This window comes from Hyla sarda, chromosome 3 (genome assembly GCF_029499605.1).
Source record: "Hyla sarda isolate aHylSar1 chromosome 3, aHylSar1.hap1, whole genome shotgun sequence".
Taxonomy (NCBI): Eukaryota; Metazoa; Chordata; class Amphibia; order Anura; family Hylidae; genus Hyla; species Hyla sarda.
This window is the reverse complement of record NC_079191.1, coordinates 187851634-187877071: the sequence shown is the minus strand read 5'-3', so window position 1 is coordinate 187877071 and position 25438 is coordinate 187851634. Positions and strand designations below refer to the sequence as shown.

Here is a 25438-nt window from a genome sequence, read left to right as displayed (position 1 = left end):
CTGCTGAGCTGAGAAGTTTGTGACGAATGAAATTTACTGTAAGTTCGCTCATCTCTAATCTACACCCCTTTGTTTCTCCTAATTCACTCTTCCCCTGCTATGACTTACAACCCCTCTGGGTACATCATGTGACCACACTGCTTGGCATCTAGTTGAATTAGAGAGCAGGGAGCAGCACTGGCACACTATGAAATCTGTGAGGCGATGGGATACAATATCTAGACATAACAGGTCCAATATTTTTAATACATACTTTTTTTTTTCCTATTGAAGTACCCCTATACTAAATCTGTTACCTTTACCTTTGCCCACATAAAAATGACAATAAAAACGACTTCCATAATTAAACAGTATTTAGAATTTCTGTGCCATTCTCTTATTCTGCTTTCTTTATAAAAAAAAAAAAATAAAAAAAAAAAAAGGCTGCTGTGGGAATACATTTGTTACTCAGTTTTTAATTCTAATCTGTTTTGCTATAAAAGCAATATGGAACTTCAGTGTGTGACTTTTACTTATACAAAGGATAATTGCTGGTTCATAGCAATTAAATCTGTTTTACCTTACAACTTTTACTTCTACACAATTAACTGCCCTGCCCAAAGCTGGGACACGCCAATGGGCCTCCGTGGCTGACATGACCGATCATGGAGCAAAATTGCACAGTAAAATTATTATTATTATTATTTTTTTTATTGTTCCTTATAAATTTGGTTTCTGGCTTGGTAATGCATTATATGGCAAAATGAAGAGTCACAGTAAAAAGTGCAACTTAACTAGTAAAAAATAAAAAGATAATTAAAATAGGCTCTCATATGGCTCTGCTGGTCTTTATTAAATTAAAAAGGTTTTGGGTCCCAGAATGTTGGGTGAAAGTAAATACAAGTAAAAAAAAAAAAAAAAAAAAAAATGTATAACTAAAATTTGGAGGGGGATAAAGGAGACATCTTCCCAACACTTATCCCATATCAGCAGTGGATAAACATGGGAGGTCTGACAGTCATCTGAAGAACAGGGGACTCCTATAGGAAAAGAGTGGCAGACACATTCTCACTGCTGCTCTATTCCCTGGTTATGAAACGGTTTCGGAAACATCCAAGCGTTGAACTTGGATACTGCAGCAAAATCTGCAACTGCAGATATTTAAAGGGGTACTCCCAAATGCTTAGAGCCGGGTGCTTGTGACGTCATAGCCCCACCCCCTCATGACGTCCCGTCCCTCAATGCAAGTCTATGAGAGGGGGCGTGACAGCCGTCACGCCCCCTCTCATAGACTTGCATTGAGGGGGCGGGGCTATGATGTCACAAGCTCCCGGCGCCGGCTCTAAGCTTTCGGAACATTTTGTTCCGAATGCTGAGCAGCGGAGTACCCCTTTAAGTACATTTAGCCTTATTCTGCACCATATCCACACAAATGGTACAGAATTTTTTGCTGTGGATTTTGATGCAGAAGGGCCAGATATGGCTGTATTCCCACAGTTTTACAATTTTTTTTTTTTTTAACCATTCATTCTACAGACACATGAGAACTTTAAGCATGCTTGTTTTATTGATTCATTCCAGATGAATTAATTGGCAATATAAAAAATTCATTCTCATGTAAAATTAATACAATACAAATGAGGAGATTAAAAAGATTTAGTGCACAGGTCATCATAGCAAAATGTATAAAATTGATCCATATCCAAAAAGTTAGTCTGTTTAGAGTGCGTTCTTCCATAAAGTGCAGGCCTCTAGCTCTAGCTCAGGTTAAGTAGCAGCTTCACGACCATGGAAATGCTGTAGAAGAAGGAAAGCATAGATAAGTTTAATATACCAATGCATGCTGCACCGTGTTGTCAAATACAGACTTTGATCTTCAGGTGAGGTGTACCCTCCCCTAATGACCACTTACTATTAAAGAGGTTATCGAGGAATAGAAAAACAAAGTTGATTTCTTCCTTAAACAGTCCTACACCTGTCCACAGGCTATGCATGGTATTGCAGATCGGTTCCATTGAAAGGAACAGAGCAAAGTTGTAATACACAACACAAGCCACACGAGGCATGGTTGTGTTTTTGGAATGTACCAGCACTGTATTTCTAATTCTGGATAACCCCTTTAAGGTTAATCTTGAATTAAACAGGGCCTTTCACTTATTTATGTGCACAAGTTTTCTGCAGGACTTGCCCATCGCCCCCCCCCCTGCCGAGATCAGAGCCCCCAAAGAAGACCCCCATAGATCAGGGAAATAATACAGCCCGGGGAAAGGTAGGGTAAAAAGTTAAAAAAGAAAAATAGTAAAAATCCCCCGACCCCTAACAGGTCCCCAAGGGTCATCTGCAGTTTTTCAGTGTGACCCGGGCTCTATTAGTGGTTCAGGGTGTTGAATTTGCCCCCCATCTTTTTTTGGCTGCAGCATTTCCCCCCCCCCATATAACGGTGTGATTTCTCATCACACACCGTTATACATAGTTACACCAAGCACACACACACAGTACATACTCAACCCCCCCCCCCCACACACACACACACAGCTCTCGGTAGATGAGTCTCTTATCAGTTTTAAGGGGAGACTCATCTTCCGCCAGTATATTCCCTCGAAGCGGGCGCGGTATGGCGTGAAGCTCTATAAACTTTGTGAGAGTACCTCCAGGTACACTTACAAGTTTAGAGTGTATGAGGGATGAGATTCCCTTATTGAACCCCCAGATTGTTCCCCCACTCTGGGTGTTAGCGGGAAACTAGTTTGGGACCTTGTGCACCCATAAGATAAGGTGGATAAGGGTTACCACGTGTACGTGGACAACTTTTATACCAGCATCCCTCTGTTCACATCCCTCACCGCCAGATCCACGTCCGCTTGTTGGACCGTGCAGAAGAACCAGAGAGGCCTCCCTCTAAATTTTCTGCAGACACTTATGCCCAAGGGTGAGTCCCGTGCCCTCACCCATGAAAACCTGTTGCTGGTCAGGTATAAGAATAAGAGGGATGTCCTTATACGAGCCATATAACGCCATGTGGAAAACATGGGTATGGTACAAAAAAGTTTTGGTCTACTTGGTACAGGTTGCCATGTACAACTCTTTTGTACTGTCCCAGTACGCTGGCAACACAGGGACATTCCTCCAGTTCCAAGAAGAAGTCCTAAAGGTCCTGATCTTTGGCGACCGGGAGAGAGCAGGCCGGACTTCCCAAGGAACTGAAGTTATAGGTGCCAGGATCATCCCAGGCCAACACTTTCCAGGTGAGGTCCCCCACACTGGAAAGAAGCAGAGCCCAGAAAAGATGCAGAGTGTGTTACAAGAGGGAGATTCGGAAGGACACCACCACTCAATGTGACACTTCCCCCAATCATCCAGGCCTCTGCATTAAGGACTGCTTCAGGGAGTATTACACTTCCATGGAGTACTAAATTTTCCCTCTTCATTTTAATTTTCCACAATTTGACCCCAATGTACCAAGTCCAGAGTACATTCCAAGTTTTAACCCCATAAAACCACTAAATTGCCCCCAAAAAAATGTTTACCGTATATACTCGAGTATAAGCAGAGTTTTTCAGCACGATTTTTCGTGCTGAAAACACCCCCCTCGGCTTATACTCAAGTGAACTCTCCGCCCTCAGTGGTCTTCAACCTGCGGACCTCCAGATGTTTCAAAACTACAACTCCCAGCAAGCCCGGGCAGCCATCGGCTGGGGTTAAAAATTTTGTGGGGGGCATTTTTCTCCTATTACCCCTAGCAAAAATTGTAAATTTGGGGGAAAACTAGCATTTTTGTGAAAAAAAAAATACTTTAACGAAAAGTCGTCAAACACCTGTGGGGTGTTGAGGCTCACTGTACCCCTTGTTACGTTCCTTGAGGGGTATAGTTTCCAAAATAGTATGCCATGTGTTTTTTTTTGATGTCCTGGCACCATAGGGGCTTCCTAAATGGGACCTGCCCCCCCAAAACCATTTCAGCAAAAACTGCTTTGCAAAAGCCAAATGTGACTCCTTCTCTTCTGAGCATTGTAGTGTGCCCGCAGTGCACTTGACATCCACATATGAGGTGTTTCCATACTAAGAAGAGATGGGGTTACAAATTTTGGGGGGCATTTTCTCCTATTACCCCTTGCAAACATTGTAAATTTGGGGGAAAACTAGCATTTTAGTGATAAAAAAATAAAAAATAATTTACACATCCAAATTTAACAAAAAGTCGTCAAACACCTGTGGGGTGTGAAGGCTCACTGTACCCCTTGTTACGTTCCTTGAGGAGTGTAGTTTCCAAAATAGTATGCCATGTGTTTTTTTTTTTTTTGCTGTCCTGGCACCATAGGGGCTTCCTAAATGTGACATGCCCCCCAAAAACCATTTCAGAAAAACTCATTCTCCAAAATCACACTGTCGCTCCTTCCCTTCTGAGCCCTCTACTACGCCCGCTGAACAATTGACATACACATATGAGGTATTTCCTTACTCGAGAGAAATTGGGTTACACATTTTAGGAAGATTTCTCTCCTTTTACCCCTTGTAAAAATTCAAAAACTGGGTCTACAAGAACATGCCAGTAAAAAAATGAAGATTTTGAATTTTCTCCTTCAATTTGCTGCTATTCCTGTGAAACACCCAAAGGGTTAACAAACCTTTTGAATGTCATTTTGAATACTTTGAGGGGTGCAGTTTTTATAATGGGGTCATTTGTGGGCTATTTCTAATAAGAAGGCCCTTCAAATCGACTTCAAAATAGAACTGGTCCCTGAATAATTCCAATTTTGAACATTTTGTGAAAAATTGCTGCTATACTTTGAAGCCCTCTGATGTCTACCAAAAGTAAAACATGTCTATTTTATGATTACATCATAAAGTTGACATGTTGTATATGTGAATCAATATATAATTTATTTGGTATATTCATTTTCCTTATAAGCAGAGAGCTTCAAAGTTAAAACAAAATGCAAAATGTTAAATTTTTTTCATCAAATTTTGGAATTTTTCACCAAGAAATGATGCAAGTATCGACAAAATTATACCACTAACATAAAGTAGAATATGTCACGAAAAAACAATCTCGGAATCAGAATGAAAAGGTAAAAGCATCCCAGAGTTATTAATGCTTAAAGTGAAAGTGGTCAGATGTTCAAAAAAAATGGCCGGGTCCTACAGTGAAAATTGGCTGGGTCCTTAAGGGGTTAAGCTCTACTCAGAAATTGTAAAAAGGGAATGAACTCACCTTATTACTGCTAATAATCCAGCAGGGAACATTTTCCTACCACGATAGTACCTGAGGCCCATTACTACAGACAGAGTGCCTGCAGCAACTATGGGAGAAAAATTTAATTTGTTAGCAGTAGTGAAATTACCATTGTTATGTTCACAGAAAAGAGATTCTACTTTTAAGGTATTTACAGTTTGGCTTACATGATACAGTTGCATATTTTGGCAAAACCTTTGTATCAAAATTCTGCAATAATGCTCAGTAAAATGCATTTAAAGGGGTTCACCGATGCTTAAACATCTTCTCCCCTATCCAAAGGGGCTATCACGCCCCCTCCCATAGGCTTGCATTGAGGGGCGGAGCGTGACATCACACGCCGGCGTGCATGATCCCGGGGGTCCCCAGTGGCGGGACTCCCGCGATCAGGCATCTTATCCCCTATCCTTTGGATAGGGGATAAGATGTTTAAGCACCGGAGAACCCCTTTAAGGGCTCATTCACACTACGATTTGTGCCTCCTATGCACATGATACAGTGGAAAACTGTCAAAATGACATGCCATATCCATGCTTGGACAGGCATGGGCCCCATTTATTTCAATGGCCCGAGCGTAGACAGTTTGACTGCGTTCTAGTAATTTTTTGGGCATATAAAAGTTGCTGATTTGTTGCTATGGGCAACTGGTCAAAAATCTTAAAACATAAAACAGATGCAGATTTTGCAACAGATTTCATGGCATCTCTTTTTATATTACTAATTTATTGTCATAATCAAAATTAACTTGAAGTTGCATAGCTGCATTGCTCTACATGATCTTTCATTGGTGTGGAAAGCATTGTATGGATGTATGGATCCTATTAACCCCATCTATTCTATGGGTTAGTATAATTTCAATGATACTGAACTTTTTTTTGGGTTAAAAAAATAAATTAAAAACTTGAAAGAGGAAGAAAAAAAAACTGTTCATTGCCATGTTCCGACCCCTGTAACTTTTTTATTTTTCCATCTACAGAGCTGTGGTACAGTTTATTTGTTTGAACCATGAGCTGTGGTTTTTAACTTTTAACTTTTGTTTAGTTTTGGCTTTGTGATCACTTTTTCCCCCCATTTTTCTGGGAGGTAATGTAACCAAATATCAGTAATTTTGGCGTTTGGAGTTTTATTTTGTGTTTACGCCATTGACCATGCATGATCAGGAATGTAATAATTTAATAGGACAATTATGCAAGGGCAATACCACATATGTTTTAATTTATTTTGGAATGTTTTATTTGAAAAAAAAAAAAAAAAAAAAGGAAAAAGGAGTGATTAAAATGTAATGGGCACTCGACTGATCCATGTAATGGGCACTCGATTGCTAAGGGCTGCCTAAGGCTGAGTTCACATGGTGGAGTTTCTGGGCTTCCACTTAGATTCTGTTCTGTCAAGCTGGCAGCAAATTCGTTGCAATTTTGCAGAATGTGCGCTGAATTTATGGAGAATTTCTTGCACTCAACGCACAGATTCTGGGCAGAATTCAGAGTCCCATTGACTTTAATAGGACTCTGCTGCAAAATTCCGCAAAAAGAATTGACATTCTTTTTGCAGAATCCAGAAGTTAATCTGTAAGAATGGACAGTGGAAAATTCCATTCACTGCAATGTTAACTTCATATAGCAGAATTTTCAAGCTGAATTTTTCCTTCAATTTCTGCATGGAAACTCTGTGGTTGGTGTGAACATACCCCAAGGCTATGTTCACACGGCAGAATTTCTGTGCTGAATTCCGCCGAAACTGACTGCACATTGATTTCAATGGGATTCTGCAGTTCCATTCAGACAGCGGAATTTCCATGGCAGGCATTCTGCCGCAGAACTTCTACAAAAATATAAGACCACTCATCTATTTAGCGGAATTTTGCGGCAATTTTCCGTGAAAACACAGAAATTTCACTACATTCAACAAGCTTTGCCGTATGGAATTTGTGCGGAATTGCAGAAATTCCGTTGTGTGAACCTAACCTAAGCCAGCCTTTAAAAAAATAGCTGATCAATGAAAGCCAGAGGAGAATATGTGAGACCCCGGGCTTCCACAACAATCCATCAGCATCCAGCAACTACATTGCAGAGGGGCTGATGGGTCCCCAAGACACCAGGGAGTACCGGCAATTAATTTTTTTATGCTGGGATCGGTATTGATCACAGCACTTAATTTAAATGATAGACATCAGAGTGATCTCCAATGTCTGCCATTACTGGCCTCTGCCAGTTATGATGCGGATCAACGCTATATTCCACGCATATGATGCGGATCCTCGCATATTCCCCTCACCCGACTCATGATGTACCTACCGGTCCCTAATGGGTCGATAAGGGGTAATTATACAGGTAAATACAATTATTACAATACTTTATAGGGAATCTATTCACACCTGCAGACAAGGAGATAAAACAAATGATACCTTTGCTGATGGCTGTTTGCAAAATGATAAATTAATGTTTTCATAGAGGTAATGCTAAGCTACAGCATGCACACCTCTTCCCTCCTCCACTTCTGAATGATGATCTACAGACCTAGTGCAGGACGAGGTGGGGAAGGGAGGAGGCATGCATGCAAACTGGGGATTAGGTATAATCTCATACTATTATTTCAAATTAAAATTTATTTAAAAAAAAAAAAAAAAAACACACCTAAGACTATAATTTTACTTACTTAATGATATCTTGATATCCCTCGGATTGGTGGAAACACGCAGAGCCCCATAAGCTGCAAGCAATCCAAAGGTGAGACCGGCAGCAAGGGATACAATACTGCCTGCAAGAAAAAGCAACATAAAGAAATTGAAGAGGCTAAATTCCATTAATCCAACATACATGGAATAAGCACAATCATGGATATTTTGATATTCTGCAGGGTTGTAGGAAATTGTAAAAATAAATATTATCTGCTACTGTAACTTCTAGGGGAACTTCTTAACCCCTTTAGCAGGGCCAGACTGGTCTACCGGCATAGCAGGATAATTCCCGGTAGGCCAACCGCTCCGTGGCCGGCAGCCTCCTCACACTAACATATAAAGGTCCTTATGAGGACCTTGTGTGTAATGGCTGCAGAGTGGCAGAGCTGAGAGCTATAAGCTCCCAGAGCCCTGCCACTCAATCCACTGACCGACTCCGGGGCCGCACAGGACGTCTGCGTCATTGCATGGGCGTCGCGATATGTCGTCATCACGCCTATGATGCGAACACTACTGTTTTTTTTGGTTTTTTTTGGGGGGGGGGGATTGTTTGAAGCCTGCATGTATACCTGCCTGCCTAATCTAAAGGGAGGAAACCTACCATACTTACCTAATGTGGGTTGAAAGGGGGGTCTGTCTACCTACCTAATAATAAGGGGGGGGGGGGGGGGTTAGAAATCTACCTAGCTAATGTAGAATGGGGATGGGGTTGAGGAAAGATGCCTGTCTACCTACCTCATATAGATAGGCAGAAAATGTATCCAGGCAGCTAAGGTAGAGGGAGGGAAGAAGGGGGGGGGGGGAAATAACCCTGTTTACCTACCTACCTACCTAATATAAAGGGGAGGGGGAATCTAACTAGTTAATATGGAGGGGGAACAGCCTGCTTACCTACCTAATATAAGGCTGGAGAGAAATCCCAATTATGGAGGAAGAGAGTGGGTGAGGAGAAGCCTATCTACAGTTGTGGCCGTAAATGTTGGCACCCCTGAAAATTTTCAAGAAAATGAAGTATTTCTTACAGAAAAGGATTGCAGTAACACATGTTTTGCTATACACATGTTTATTCTCTTTGTGTGTATTGGAACTAAACCAAAAAAGGGAGAAAAAAAACTAATTGGACATAATGTCAAACCAAACTGCAAAAATGAGCTGGGCAAAATTATTGGCACCCTTAACTTAATATTTGGTTGCACCCTTTGGAAAAAATAAGTGAACTTCCTATAACCATCCATAAGCTTCTTACACCTCTCAGCAGGAATGTTGGACCACTCTTCCTTTGCAGACTGCTCCAGGTCTCTCTTATTGGAAGGGCGCCTTTTCCCAACAGCAATTTTAGGATCTCTCCACAGGTGTTCAATGGGATTTAGATTTGGACTCATTGCTGGCCACTTCAGAACTCTCCAGCGCTTTGTTGTCATCCATTTCTGGGTGCTTTTTGACGTATGTTTGGGGTCATTGTCCTGCTGGAAGACCCAAGATCTCGGACACAAATCCAGCTTTCTGACACTGGGCTGTACAGTGCGACCCAAAATCCATTGGTAATCCTCAGATTTCATGATGTCTTGCACACATTCAAGGCACCCAGTGCCAGAGGCAGCAACACATCCCCAAAACATCATTGAACCTCCACCATATTTCACTGTAGGTCCTTTTGTTTGTAGGCCTCATTCCGTTTTTGGTAAACAGTAGAATGATGTGCTTTACCAAAAAGCTCTATCTTGGTCTCATCTGTCCACAAGACATTTTCCCAGAAGGATTTTGGCTTACTCAAGTTCATTTTGGCAAAATGTAGTCTTGCTTTTTTATGTCTCTGTGTCAGCACTGGGGTCCTCCTAGATCTCCTGCCATAGCATTTCATTTCATTTAAATGTCTACGGATAGTTCACACTGACACTGATGCACCCTGAGCCTGCAGGACAGCTTGAATATCTTTGGAACTTGTTTGGGGCTGCTTATCCATCATCCGGACTATCCTGCGTTGACACCTTTCATCAATTTTTCTCTTCCGTCCACGCCCAGGGAGATTAGCTACAGTGCCATGGGTTGCAAACCTCTTAATAATGTTGCGCACTGTGGACAAAGGCAAATCTACATCTCTGGAGATGGACTGGAACCTTGAGTTTGTTGATATTTTTCCACAATTTTGGTTATTAAGTCCTCAGACAGTTCTCTTTACTTTCTGTTGTCTATGCTTAGTGTGGCACACACAGACACACAATGCAAAGACTAAGTGAACTTCTCTCCTTAATCTGCTTCCAGGTGTGATTTTTATATTGCCCACACCTGTTACTTGCCCCAGGTGAGTTTAAAGGAGCATCACATGCTTGAAACAATCTTATTTTTCCCCAATTTTGAAAGGGTGCCAATAATTTTGTCCAGCCCGTTTTTGGAGTTTTGTGTGACATTATGTACAATTTGCTTTTTTCCCTTCCTTTTGTGGTTTAGTTGCAATACACACAGAGGGAATAAACATGTGTATAGCAAAACGTGTGTTACTGCAATCCTTTTCTGTGAGAAATACTTAATCTTCTTGAAAAATGTCAGGGGTGCTAACATTTACAGCCATGAATGTATGTAACATAAAGGGGGAGATCTATCTGCTATATGGGGTCACAGAAGGGGCCAAAGTGCTATATGGGTGGGGCACAGAGGGGGTCTTACTACTGTATGGGGCGCAGAGGAGGCCTAACTATTGTATGGGGACACAGAGGGGGCGTAACTGCTATGTGAGGAAATATTGATGGGAAGTTTCTATAGAAGTGTGGATGGTGCTGAAGCGAGGAGACTAAAAAATGTTTGTCTGGCAGATTCTGTGGTAACAAGTCTTGCCCCGGGAAAAGTCTTCATGATGCCCAGGAAAGATGGAGAAGAAAAGTAGAAGTGAACAACTCTCAACAAAGAAGACACCCCCCTGTGATTCAATGGATGTAACTGCACTTCTATTTTCTGCAGATCCTGTGTAGTGTTGGTGCCTACCAGTATATGGTCACTGTATGGGTAATTGTGGGCATTGATTCAGTGTTGTGTTCTATGAGAGCTCTTTTTGTATGCACACTGTAACTGGGCGGCCCCTGTACATCACTGGTTTGTAGGGATGTAAGAAAAAAATCGATTCTCGCGATAATCGCGATTTTTTCATTTGCCGATACTGAATCGATTCAAAATATTTTTTTAATCGATTCTTTTAGGGATGTGGAATTTTTATCTCCTGACGCCCGGAACAGCATGTCATGTCCTGGGCATCAGGAGATACAAGTTCCACATTTGTGGAGCCGGGCAGGCCGGATCTGACACGGCGTCGCTCTGGGTGTATGGAGCGGGCTCCGACTCGTGCCCGCTCCGTACTATGCGACCCCCGGCTGATTTCAGTAGCCGGGGGCCGCCGCTAATAGCCAGCATGCGGCGATCGCCGCGGCTGGCTATTAAAGGAGTACTCCGGTGCACACTTTTCTCAAGTTATGCAAAATAAAAGAAAACACACTTTATCTTACCTGCCAACGAGCCCCAGGAGCTCCGGTACAGGTGTTCGGTCCCCGGGCTGTATTCTTCTTACTTCCTGTTAGCCCGACACGTCACACGGAGCTTCAGCCTATCACTGGCCGCAGCGATGTCCCGCCTCTGCTGGTGATAGGCTGAAGCTCCATGTGACGTGCCGGGCTAACAGGAAGTAAGAAGAATACAGCCCGGGGACCGAGCACCTGTACCGGAGCTCTGCGGGCTCGTTGGCAGGTAAGATAAAGTGCGTTTTCTTTTATTTTGCAGCCCGGACGGGATAAAATGAGAAAAGTGAGCACTGGAGTACTAGATCGCCGCTGTCAAAGCTGACAGCGGCGTCTATTGGGATCTATGAATGCTCCCAGGTGGGCGATGTATCGGGATATATCGCGATGTATCGTCACCTAGACGGTATCGCGATATATCGGGATATATCGAATCGCCACACTGGTATCGCGATTCGAATCGAATCGCCAAATTCTTGGCGATTCACACCCCTACTGGTTTGTTTAGTATGTGCTATTTTTGGGGGGACACATACAATTTGCTGACTAGCAGAAACTTGCATGTCTGCTACAATAAAGCTGTATCAGTTGGTGACGTTTACTGAATGGCTATTCCAGGACCCATTATGCTCCAGTACTTGGCTTTAAAAAAACATCTTTAGTGATTCAAACCTAAGTAGTATAACAAATAGGGTACAAGGATCCTTGCAGAATTTCTGCATGGAGAAGTGAGGAAAGTGACATGTGAACATAGCCATAGAGGAAATGCATCAGTTATTCAGCACAGAAAGCCTAAATCTGCAGACAATGCTGTGGATAGAACGCAGATTTTTTTTAAATGAATCAATTGGCTTTATCCGCAGTAAGTAAGTAAGATTTGGCACAGGTTCTATGCTGTGGATTTTGAATGTAGCCAGAAGTATTATTTTTAATATTGTTCTTACCTTTCCGGGAAAATCCCATAAAGCCCCCAGAAACCAACAGGGCTGCATATCCAAAACCAATCCAGTCTACAGCCATGATTCTGATGAAATAAGAAGGCATGACATAGCGTTAAGGGGGCTGTTTCCAATTAGGATATGGCACAAAGCTCTACCTCCAAATGCTGTGCACTGTCCAGTGGAATCCTATTGATAACAATGGGGCTCTGCTGCAGCGGAATTTCTGAGCAGAATTTCAAAGCGGAATTCTGCTCAGAAATTCTGTAGTGTAAACCTAGCCTAAAGGGTATTCTGGTGCTAGAAATTTTGGAAATTGTGCATTAAATTTAAAAACAGTGCATTAAAAATACTCATTGCCCCAATACCCCACAGATGTTGTTTCAATATTGCCCAGTCCCTGCTGATCTCTCACTGTTCCTCCATCACGCCATCCCAGGAAGAAGTGTCTTGTTAGCTAGCTGCTGCGCCCGTGATTGCCTGAGTGGGCAACTCCTGGCAGGGACAATACAGCAGAGCATGGAACCTGGAGGAGCAATGGGGATTTATCAAAACTTGTGTAGAGGAAGAGTGCTGCAGTATCCCATAGCAACTAATCAGATGGCTACTTCCATTTTTCACAGGCCTCTTTAAAACTGAAAAATAAAGGACCTGATTGGTTGCTATGGGCAACTGCATCACTCATATTTACAGGTTTTGATAAATCTCTCCCTGTGAGTATTTTTACTTTTATGAATTTTTTTTTTATGCACTCCAACTCCACTCTAAAAACAAATTTCTAGTACCAGAAAGAATACCCCATAAGGGCTCGTTCACATGAGCGGATTTTGCTGCGGATTTTAGTGCATATTTTGCTGCAAATTTTCAGCTGCTTATTTTCTGCAGCTTATTTTTTGCTGGTAAGTCAATGATAAAATAAGCAGCAGAAATTAGGCATCTAAAAATATGCAGCAGAAAATAAAAAGCTGCAGATCAGCTGAGGAAAATCCACACATAAAATCTGCTCATGTGTTCACAGGTGCTTATTTTCTGCGGCAGATTTTCTGTAGAAGATTTTGTTACCCATTGAATTCAATGGGCAACAAAATCTGCTGCAGCAATTCTGCAGAATATCTGCAGTAAAAATAAAGGACATGTGAACTGACCCTTAAACTATGTTCACACAGTGAAATGTCTGCTGTCCGTGCAGACATTCCACGGACAGCGGAGTGCCAGCAGAACATACCAACGCAAGGACAGCTTGGAAATGTGCTTTCTTATAGACGGCAATGCGGTTCCTTGCTGAATCTGCAGAAAAAAAATAGACATATCTATTCTTTCTGTGGATGCCGAAATTGGAATTACCATGGCAAAAATATCTGTTCTTGGGAATTCTGCCATGTGAACAGAACAGCAGAATCCCATTTAAATCAATGAGACTCTGCTGCAGCAGAATGTCAGTGCGGACTTCAGCACAAAAATTTCAACATATGAACATGGCCTTAGGGTATGTGCAAACTGCATATTTTCTGCTGCTGATTTTGCTACCTGTTAAAATGATTAATATACAATATAACTTATGCAAGGGTATACAAGATGGCTGACAAGAGTCAAACCTAAAATGGATGCCATGACCTTTAGGAACAGTTAAGCTATAGCTAGATACTATAGATAGAATTACTGAGGTATGCATAACTATACTATTTTAGGAAGGGTAGTAATGTACAATCAGTATGTAAGTTAAGCGTGACATAATGTATACACCCATTAGTTAAAGATATACTCAATCCAACCCACTAGGAGGAGATATATAGAGACAAGTATATTTATGGATATAAGGCGTAGTATAACCACGCCCACATATGTAAAGAACACACCCATAAGTACGGTATTTAAGAAGACTGCAGGATCATTAAAGTATTATTATGGAAGCATCATTAAGGCATCATCATTAAGGAAGCCTCATCCATGGAGGACGAGGAGGACATCATGAAGCAAGACCATTGAAGTAAGCCAAGACAAGTCTGATGAAGGAGGAAGCCATCTTAGGTGAACTTTCCATGATGGATCCAGCCCACACAACCCTCACTTGGTGAGATTGTTCTAAGAACATGCCTACACTTCCTACTGTTATTATTGTAATACTTAAGCAAGAACTGTTATTTACATAAGATTTACTAGTTTATTCTGTCTGCCATATTTGTCTATGAGCCTAAAATAAATGTATGATTGTTTACTTAATTTGACGTAAAGTGAGTAATTTATTCCTCTCCAATGGTGACTGTGTCAAATGAAATTTGACCAGTATAAGAATGTAACATTTTGGCGACGCCAGCCATTCGTCTTTGTTCAGCTTGTACAGGGGGAGAGACGTACGGATGCCATATACTATACAAGCTTCCCAGGAAGACGAGACCCTAAGAATCTGACGACCATTGGAGAAGGCCAGGGAAAAGAATTCAGCTGCGGGAACTTGCTAAAGGACGTTTCAGCAAAGCAGACTGAGAGACAAGAGGCTATCTTGTGAGTATTGTTTTAATAACTCTATATTATGGTAGACAAATGTAAATTGCAGGTTTCAGACATGTCTAGTTTTAAGTCAGATGTATCTAAAGTAGACTTAACACAGTTATGGTTTAAATTAGTTACAGAATATGAAACTAAGAATAAGGAAATAGATGGTAAACTATTTGTAAATAAAGAGAAATGTAAGCTAGCAAATCTGGTACATATGTCACAAGTTTTCCATGATCAAGTTTTGATGCATGGAAATTATGGAATTGTATCCAAAAAAGATTGTGGTATACAATGTAATGGTGACGTAACAAGTCAGAGTCAAAATGTGCTGGCATCTGATTTGGATACAGAGTCACAAGCAATGTTTACTACTCAGTGTAGTGAAGACTTAAGGGAGTCAACTGCTGACATCTGTCAAAGTGACAGGTCAATGCATTTGTTAACAGAATTACATTATTTGAGTAAACTTAAAAAAGAAATCCCTACATTTAATAAGAAATTTCATGTAGCGAGAAGCTTAGAAGTTTTTGAGGTACATGTAGCTAAGCTTGGTTTAACCAAGTCTCAAATCAATAAAACTTTCCGATTATATATTCCTGTAGATATTTGGAGAATTATAGAGTTACATCACAATGTACAGGGAGAAGAATGGTTGGAATGTGATGATGTTGACAGGCTGACAATGCTCTGTACAGGTGTCAACAAGGACATTCCAAGCATAGATATGTTAACTTCCTATCAAATCGGTAAAGACCAATGTGTTTTTGAGTACATGAAAAGTTTTGAACGAATGTTCAAGGTGATTATGGACAAAAACACATCAATTGATAAAAATCAGATTATGATAAGTACATTTATTAAAAAGTTTCCTTTCATGGATAAAGTAATATTAGCAATAGCGTCAAAGAAAAATTCGTTAATCGAAGTAGCTAAACTAATTGATGTAGCCAGGAAGCAACAAAAATATAGAAATTGTCAGGCTTCTAAAATATCACAAAGCAACATGGCTAGGCACACTTGTAACAAGTCCAACATACAGGAGAACATTAGGCAGACAAAGCCAGAACCACTGTCAGACATCAGGCAAGTGAGACACATAATAAGGGAGAAAATGGTAGCTCAGAAGAGACACATATCACTGAGAGATCACATGACAGAAAGTCCACAGCTCCAGAAAAGTTCAACACATAATCTGAGTAAACCTATATCAAAAGGAATTGTAACCCCAACATTGTCTAAAACGAGTTACAAAAATCAGGATGCAATCTATGAACAGCGAAGGAGATTACTACATATAAATGTTAAGCCATATAATAATGAAACAATTAATTTTGAAAGTAATCCAGTAAAAGTGTTAGCAGGTAAGATTGAAGGAATTCACTCTGCACTGTCCAATCACAACACAGCTGTTGGTAGTGAAGCTAAGACAACTGTAGAGGAAAGTGACATCCCAGCTTTAACAAGGTCTTTGAATGACAGGCTTAAACATTGTAAGTTAGAGAAAGTAGAGCATAGAGAAATTAAAGGGTTAATGGGATTGTTTACTGATTTTCTTATGGAAGAAATGATTAAACCAAAAATAGCAATTGGATAAAAAGGTTTGAAATAATCTTAAGTATAGATTACATGGTAAATGATTTTTGGCTAGTCTAATGGATTTTGGCAATATTATGTAAAAAAATGTTAGTTATGTTATATGGTAATGAGAGATTGATTAATGATATATGTTTTTACTCTTTGCTACATTTTTTATGGTAAAGAGTAGAGATATATATATGCTCCATGGAGTAAGACAGATCAGATGTGTACATATATATATATATATATATATATATATATATATGTATATATATATATATGTATATCTGTGTATAGATATTTAAATATATACATTACTATTGATATGGATGTATGCATATACAATATTAATAAGATAGAGAAAGATCATGTTTCTTTGAAACAGCTGTAGTGTTATAATCTGGAGACCACTGTTATATGTTGTTATTCTGCAATGATAATAGAATATGTAACTAATGATATCTGCTTTTATCTCTTAGTCGAAGTAAAAGTTGTGAAAACAAATAAAAGTTATTTTGTCCCAAGGATATGGTTAACAGAGATGCAGGACAAGAACTGATTAGCTATAAGTTTTGTGACTAACATTAGCTAATGAAGTTTAAATAATGTATTGTATGTACTTACATATATAATTGCATCTTGTATATGTTTAAAAAGCATGAAGAATAAAGTTATCCATTTTGCTCTGTAAAGTAAGCATGGTTCTTCTCTGTCTCCTCCATTTAAGTAACCTTGAGTCCATGTATCTGTCGCCATTGTAACTGCACGTGTGTGTAAATGAAGGACAAAATGGGCACGGGCATGTAAAACCTTGGGTACGAGCATTTTTTAGAATGTGTGCATGTATCTGTGATTGACAGGGACCATGTGTGACCATATGTATAATTAAGGATATACATTGTAAGTAAATTAAGGAATGTGTCTTTGGAAAACTGAACCCAAAGTGTGATGTGAGTGATGACACCGCAGTGTTTGTAAGAAGTGAGTTAAAAATATTGAAAAGATAAGGCCTTTTGGATATTTTCAAAGACATGTCTTGAATTCATTAATTTAGTTAATACATATATTAATTAATTAATTAATTAATTGAATTCTTGGGAAGTACTTCATATAAATTGTATATTTTAATGGTACCAAATTCAAATTATTAAATGTATGAAAAGGTGTATTCAGTGAGTGAATAAATGTGCTGAGTATGGAGAATATAGTGAAGTGACTGAAGTATGCTATGGTCTAAGAAATATAAAATAATGTTTGAAATTCAAAAGATAAAAGGTTAATAATGATTGGTCTTATATGGAATAAGATATGAGTGCACAATATTTCATTCTATACCAAATTATAGAGAGAATTACATATTGACATGAAAATACATATATTTCTATGTTAATATGGAGAAATTGGTGAATCAAATTATTTCAAATATTATTGTGATTAAAGTTTCTAAGGGTATTGTATTGTATTTTATTTTATTCTAGTTAATTTTAAGAAAGTTTAGGTTACATTATGGTTATTTTCATATGAAGGAATTTTAAGGTAATTACACACTGACATAATGTAGGTTCAATTATTAATTGTTCTTTGTTTTACATGTTCAGTATACATGAATATTCATACGGGAATTAATTCAAGCATATACACAAATTCATATATAGTGTGTGTTTGTGAATGTGTTGTATAAATGTTTACACAAGTAAATCTTCATGCAATTCACATAAGTAAGAGGGGAATTCCATCTATCTCTCTCTCTCTTACGAACAGTAACCCTACACTTTGAAATATATTGTGGTGTTCCCAACAACAAAGGTCACAGAGTGCTTCAGCTCTCATAAGCTGAATGGGCCAAGTGATAGCTGTTAAGACAAAGTCTGGTATTGGGAAAGTGATATAATACATCACTATAACTTCTAAAAAGGTACAAAAAAGTGAAATACACACAACAATATAAGGTTTTATACACATTTTATGGTGTCATGTGGGATAATAAAAAAATTGGGTAATAAAGATTATTTTGATAAAATGTCCATTTTATATAGTGAATAACATGGTGGAATACATGGGTAATTAATTAATAAAGTTTAAGGTTATATTTAAAGTAATTATTAATATGAAATAAAAATAAGAATGTTATGAGTATGCTTAGATTTACATGACATATGAGAATAACTTATGAGTTAAGACTTGTTTACTATTATACTATTGTATTGTTTTAAGATATTTAGAATTCACAGTCAGATATGGTTAATATAATAGTATAATAATAATAATATTATGAATAGTCATAGTATAATGTTTAGCATATGTGTCATAATAATAATAATGTTTTTTTAATAATTATTTCATATTTAAAATTATAAGGTATATATGATATGAAATGATGTGGTATATTGTAATTAAGATATTACAGAAAAAGTTACCAATATTTTGGGTATAGTTTAGGGAAAAATAAGTTTTTGTTTTTGACTATTTTTGATATTTCCAAAATCAAGTGGGATATCCAAGTAAAACAGATGAAGAACAAAGATAAGTTTTTGGACTATTGGACTATCTATTATTTTTTAATTGACTATTTTTCCAAAGGATATTTGCTGGACAATTGATGGACAAGAACAGCTGATGAGCATCATTGCTGGGACTGACTACAGATTGTTTTCAAAGAACTTCTCTGTTGAAATTATTTTAAAGTTCTCCCATGGGGAAAGGAGTTCACTTGCTGTGAGGATCAAGGATATGATGAACTGTGTTTCAGGAAAAAGACTTTATGTCTACAGATGAATAGGAGTCTGAAGTCCAGAGGTAACCAATGCTAAGGTTTACCTGTATTAAAGGAATATAAAGAGGACTTGCTGGGACTTCTAGTTCTACAGAAAAGCAGAGATTACGGCCTGAGTGGAATTCACTGAGTCAAGTAACAGAGTGAGGTATTTGACCATCAGCTTCTGTCTCAAGCAAAGGAGTTAAAGAAATGTATTGTTTCTACAAATTGGGCTAAAACATAAGTCCAGGAGCCAAAAGGTGAAGAAAAAAGTTATTTGAAAAAGGACTGTTTTCTTATCACTAGCTGTTGTACCAGCAAAGAAATGAAAGAGGTAAAATTAACTGTTGCAGTGCTGATGCAGAGTCTTTGAGGAAGTGACTTATCATCAAGGGATGTAAACCCTTGGCTGTCCAGGATTAAAAAGAATGTTTCCTATTACAGTAAAATTCAAGGAACCAACTGACAAGAGGATGAACGTAGAATTGGAGCAAAGAAAGAAAATTTGTTATTATTGGTAAAAATAATCAAAGGACAATGACATTATGTTTTTCAAGGATTTTGTAAAGTTTTTCCATTTCAAGGATTTTTTATGGACTGTGTTATGGACTGAGTCAAAAGTTACATTGATCTTCTATAGTTTGATTTTTTCCAAGACCCAAGAAGACAAAGATTTAGATTAGATTTAGGTATTGGTTAAAAATGTTTTTTATGAAAAATAAATTACAGTATACCACAACACAACATAACATAATATAACACAATATGGTAAAATGATAATGTATTATTGTATGGACTAGTATAGCATGATTTGTTATATATCATGATATACTATGACAAAGAATTATTAGAATAATGATAATAATACCAATATATACCATGAATGGATTTATTTACTTAAAATTGATATTCTAAGATGATATATACTAATTTAAAGGGGATTGTCTAATTAATTTATAAAAAGACTACAAAGTAAGGATTTGGTTACTAATACTATATATGGTAATTGTATATTGAAACAACTGTATTATGAGTAATTTTAAAAAACTCATAATAGGGGGAAATGTTAAAATGATTAATATACAATATAACTTATGCAAGGGTATACAAGATGGCTGACAAGAGTCAAACCTAAAATGGATGCCATGACCTTTAGGAACAGTTAAGCTATAGCTAGATACTATAGATAGAATTGCTGAGGTATGCATAACTATACTATTTTAGGAAGGGTAGTAATGTACAATCAGTATGTAAGTTAAGCGTGACATAATGTATACACCCATTAGTTAAAGATATACTCAATCCAACCCACTAGGAGGAGATATATAGAGACAAGTATATTTATGGATATAAGGCGTAGTATAACCACGCCCACATATGTAAAGAACACACCCATAAGTACGGTATTTAAGAAGACTGCAGGATCATTAAAGTATTATTATGGAAGCATCATTAAGGCATCATCATTAAGGAAGCCTCATCCATGGAGGACGAGGAGGACATCATGAAGCAAGACCATTGAAGTAAGCCAAGACAAGTCTGATGAAGGAGGAAGCCATCTTAGGTGAACTTTCCATGATGGATCCAGTCCACACAACCCTCACTTGGTGAGATTGTTCTAAGAACATGCCTACACTTCCTACTGTTATTATTGTAATACTTAAGCAAGAACTGTTATTTACATAAGATTTACTAGTTTATTCTGTCTGCCATATTTGTCTATGAGCCTAAAATAAATGTATGATTGTTTACTTAATTTGACGTAAAGTGAGTAATTTATTCCTCTCCAATGGTGACTGTGTCAAATGAAATTTGACCAGTATAAGAATGTAACACTACCCACTGACTTCAATGGGTAGCAAAATCAACTGCAGAAAATATGCAGCAGATCATGTACATGTGAACGTACCCTTAAATGCCATCAAGAAACCATTACGATAGACAAGGACCCTATTTTAGTCCTGCACTATTGGTATTGGTCTAATTTTCCATTAAAGGAGGTTGTAGTTTCTTCTTTACAAAGTTGTTTAGTCATTACATAACAATAAATAACATTGTGACATATACCGCTATATATTTTTCATTTTTCTAGTTCTCTAAATGCAGCGTGCAATGAGATGAAACCAAGTGCTTCACAAAACACATTTCGAGATGAGCATTTTTTTTTTTTAGGCTACGGCAAAAGCTTTAGCCCAAAGAAGGCTTTCCAGCAAATTACATAGTACGGTTGAAAAAAAGAGATTATTTTGTGATGTTTGAATCAGTATATACAGATGTATTTTCACACAATCTGCTCAAAATAAGTCTGATTAATTTGGCATCTGTAACAATCACAGGCATAAAGATAATTGTGGAAACTAAGGGATGTTTTCCTATTGACTCCGATAGAGGTCAGTAGGAAAATAAGGATCTTTTTAAAATAAACCATAAAACATAAAAGGGGGAGATTAATCAAAACCTGCGCAGAGGAAACTATGACCAGTTACCCATAGCAACCAATCAGATCACTTCTTTCATTTTTGAAAAGGCCTCTGAAAAATGAAAGAAGCGATCTGATTGGTTGCTATAGGTAACTGGTGAAAATTTCCTCTGCACAGGTTTTGCTCAATCTCTCAACTATGTCCATTTTATGTAAAAAAACAAAACAACTAAATAAATAAATAAAAATTAAAAAAACGTGAACATTTAGCCTCAAAGCATGTGGCAGAAGAATTAGGTTAGCCTCAGAATCTCTGATAAGTATTGCATTGCTGAATAGACAGCAATACATTTCCGAGCAGAATCTGCAGCCTTTCAGCTGTCAGATGCAATTTTGCAACAGCTGGAGGCACACTGGTTGAGAAAAAATGCAGTTTAGCATCATTTGGACTACAAGGCTACTCCAGGGAAATAGGAACTTTCCTTAAAGGATAAGTCTCATGCATAAAAAACGTATCCCCCCTATCTGATGGATCTCCAAGCACTGGGGCTCCCTGCGATCTCCTGTACGGAGCCTCTGTGATGTAGCACAGGAGCGCGTGAGGACCCCCGCATGAAGCAGAGGCCGCCACGCCCCCTCCATTAAGCTCTATGGGGGAGCCGTTCGGCAACCTTCGGCTCTCCCGTAGAGCTTAATGGAGGGGGCGTGGCGGCCTCCGCTTCGTTCGGGGGTCGTGATGCGCCGCTGTTCTACAGCACAGAGGCTCCGTACAGTAACCTTCGGCTCTCTCAAAGAGCTTAATGGAGGTGGCGTGGCGGCTAGAGATGAGCGAACTTACAGTAAATTCGATTCGGCACGAACTTCTCGGCTCAGCAGTTGATGACTTTTCCTGCATAAATTAGTTCAGCTTTCCGGTGCTCCGGTGGGCTGGAAAAGGTGGATACAGTCCTAGGAGACTCTTTCCTAGGAATGTATCCACCTTTTCCAGCCCACCGGAGAACCTGAAGGCTGAACTAATTTATGCAGGATAAGTCATCAACTGCCGAGCCGAGAAGTTCGTGACGAATCGAATTTACTGTAAGTTCGCTCATCTCTATTCGTGACGAATCGAATTTACTGTAAGTTCGCTCATCTCTAGTGGCGGCCTACGCTTCGGGCGGGGGTCGTGACGTGCCCCTGTGCTACAGCATAGGGGCTCTGTACAGTAACCTTCGGCTCTCCCACAGAGCTTAATGGAGGGGGCGTGGCGGCCTCCACTTCGGGCGGGGGTCGTGACGTGCCCCTGTTCTACAGTACAGGGGCTCCGTACAGGAACCTTCGGCTCTCCCATAGAGCTTAATGGAGGTGGTGTGGTGGCCCATAACGGGCGGGTGTCGGCCCATAACGCTCACCTGTTCTACAGCACAGGGGCTTCATACCCCCGTGATCTAAAACTTATCCCCTATGCTTTGGATAGGGGATAAGTTTTTATGCATGAGACTTATCCTTTAAACAGATGCTGGTGGGGGTTCACCAGTCTGTATGGGTCTGAAGACACTCCATTTCTGCCCCCGTTAATCAGGTTCATTGGCATTCTGCTGAAAACGGGGTGCCGACGTATACTGTTAACGGGAGCAGCAGACCCCATTGACCTCTATGGTTGAAAGGCGTCACCTAGTGACTCCTTTTGGGACATATGCACGATTTCAAAAGCGCAACAGCCCCCGTCATGAGTCTGTTTAAAATAGCGCATACGTCCCGAACTGAGTCACTAGGGGTGACTTTGTTGGGATATACAAGTTAATGGGGTCCCCCTGCTCTAATAACAGTATACATCGGCAGACTGTTTTGTGTTTGTACCATAAAGAAGTTGAGCACCATATGAGGGGGGGGAATGAAACTAATGACAAAGCCATATAAGCATAAGATAGATTTCCATAGTAAAATATGTATGTTGTATAACAGCTCCACATCCTGGGGCTGTCCACCTGCTGCACAACTGCAACTCCCATCATGCCACACAGACTCCAGCTTATAGGACCGTGTTTTCCAACCAGGGTGCCTTCAGCTGTTGCAAAACTACAACTCCCAGCATGCCCGGACAGCCGAAGGCTGTCCGGGCATGCTGGGAGTTGTAGTTTTGCAACAGCTGGAGGCACCCTGGTTGGAAAACAGTCATAAAACTTTAGTATTGAAAGCAGCCATCTGATTGGTTGCCATGAGCAGCCCCTCCACTTCTAATGGCAATAACATTTATCCCCCCCTCCTCCATAAAACAGCTGTCCCCCCCCGTCTCCTCCTGGAGTCCTGTAATAGCCCGCCATGCTGTGTCTCCACACCCTGTCTCCGCCGGCACTCCTCACTAGGAGGAAGAAGCTTCCCCTGGAGAAATGGCTGCAATGGTGACGAGACCCTGTGCACACCACAGCGTTATAAACAACAACACCACCAGTCCCCTCCTCTACTATTTATATTAATTAACGCACCAGATATTAATAAGAGCAGAATCGCAGGCAGCGTCCACAGTTCACACCTACCTCCGCCCGGTACCGCCTCCAGCAGCTAACCTTTCAACTGTGACTCGGAGCGGGACCCGGTGTGCACAGGATGTGGATAGAGTATATGTATATATAGTGTCAGACGTTTAGCCTATGACTGTTACTATTAGTCTCCATTTTGGGAGGAATGTAAAACTTTTTATTTTGGAAATTGTCCATTATTATTTTTTTTTTTTAAAGCCCATTTTGTGTGTGCCTAGCGACATCGTGTGGCTGTATGTAACATTGCAGCAGTGGCTTCTTTCTGTTGGAAGTATTTCGCCGCTATGGCTGCTGGGATAGGATTAGTGAATTTCAGTGCGCACTCTAAATGTAAGTTTGTAAACACACTGGACTCGTCATGGTTTGTCACACACTTCACTAGACAAAGCATTGTTCACAGAAGTGTCCTAATTATTATTATAATTCATTATTATTATTATATATTTTTTTTTTAGCATGAGACTACATAACCTTACTCTCTTTTTATTTTGTTCAGTCTTTGCCCAGCACAAATAGTGTGTGGAAACTTAAAGGAGATATCCAGTGGTGAAAAACGTATCCCCTATCCTTAGGATAGGGGATAAGTTTCAGATCGCGGAGGTCCAACCGCTGGGGCCCCCCCGATCTCCTGTATGGAGCCCCGGCAGCCCGCGGGAAGGGGGCGTGTTGGCCACTGCACGAAGCGGCGGCTGACACGCCCTCTCAATACAACTCTATGGCAGAGCCGGAGCGATGCCTTCGGTAATCTCCGACTCTGCCATAGCGATGTATTGAGGGGGCGTGTCAGTCGCCGCTTCTTGAAGTGGTCAACACCCGCTATCTGGCCAGCGAGCCGGGGCCCCGTACAGGAGATCGCGGGGGGCCCCCAGCGGTCGGACCCCCAGCGGTCGGACCCCCTGTGATCTGAAGCTTATCCCCTATCCTTAGGATAGAGGATACGTTTTTCACCACTGGACTACCCATTTAACCCCTTAAAGAGTAGCTCCCACCATCCCTTTTTTTTTCTTCTTTCTGTCCCTGCCTATTATTGCCCCTCTATCCCTAACCCCCTCCCTGACTTAAATTTTTTTTTTACTATCTTAAAAAGGCCTTTTTGTCTGCCTGGTAGTGTGCTCACTACCAGGCAGACTTCCCAGCACGCATGACGTCACTGATGCCTGCTGGGGCCGACACTTCCACCCTTAGTTCACCTATACTGGGTGCCTCCAGCTGTTTCACCACTACAACTCCCAGCTTGCCCTGACATCTATTGGCTGTCAGGGCATGCTGGGAATTGTTGTAGTGAAACAACTGAAGGCACCCTTTGTTGAAACCAATATCTTTTGTTACGTAACTTGCTCT

The 25438-nt window shown here is 40.0% G+C and overlaps 1 protein-coding gene across 3 annotated transcripts; it reads right to left on the bottom strand.

The window, feature by feature from the left end:
• Window positions 1-1524: 1524 nt before the first annotated feature.
• TMEM14A (transmembrane protein 14A) lies at window positions 1525-24230 on the bottom strand. 3 transcript variants are annotated; one of them, XM_056565723.1, is made up of 6 exons: window positions 23897-23916; window positions 13556-13617; window positions 12337-12416; window positions 7868-7969; window positions 5192-5279; window positions 1525-1776 (listed from the first exon to the last, which is right to left on the bottom strand). In XM_056565723.1, the coding sequence occupies exons 3-6, from the start codon at window positions 12410-12412 to the stop codon at window positions 1737-1739; spliced, it is 306 nt and encodes a 101-aa protein (XP_056421698.1). In that variant the 5' UTR covers window positions 12413-12416; window positions 13556-13617; window positions 23897-23916; the 3' UTR covers window positions 1525-1736. The 3 variants fall into 3 exon arrangements, with proteins under 3 accessions (XP_056421698.1, XP_056421696.1, XP_056421695.1); XM_056565721.1 differs by lacking the exons at window positions 13556-13617; window positions 23897-23916 and adding an exon at window positions 24095-24230; XM_056565720.1 differs by lacking the exons at window positions 13556-13617; window positions 23897-23916 and adding an exon at window positions 24044-24180.
• Between the last annotated feature and the right edge of the window lie 1208 nt (window positions 24231-25438).

Coding starts and splice junctions, on each gene's coding strand:
- TMEM14A (XM_056565721.1), bottom strand. CDS start 12,412: ATGGCTGTAGACTGGATTGGTTTTGGATATGCAGCCCTGTTGGTTTCT. Junction 5,280..7,867: donor GGATATCAAGATATCATTAA/GTAAGTAAAATT, acceptor TTTCTCCCATAG/TTGCTGCAGGCACTCTGTCT. Junction 1,777..5,191: donor GGATTATTAGCAGTAATAAG/GTGAGTTCATTC, acceptor CTTCTTCTACAG/CATTTCCATGGTCGTGAAGC.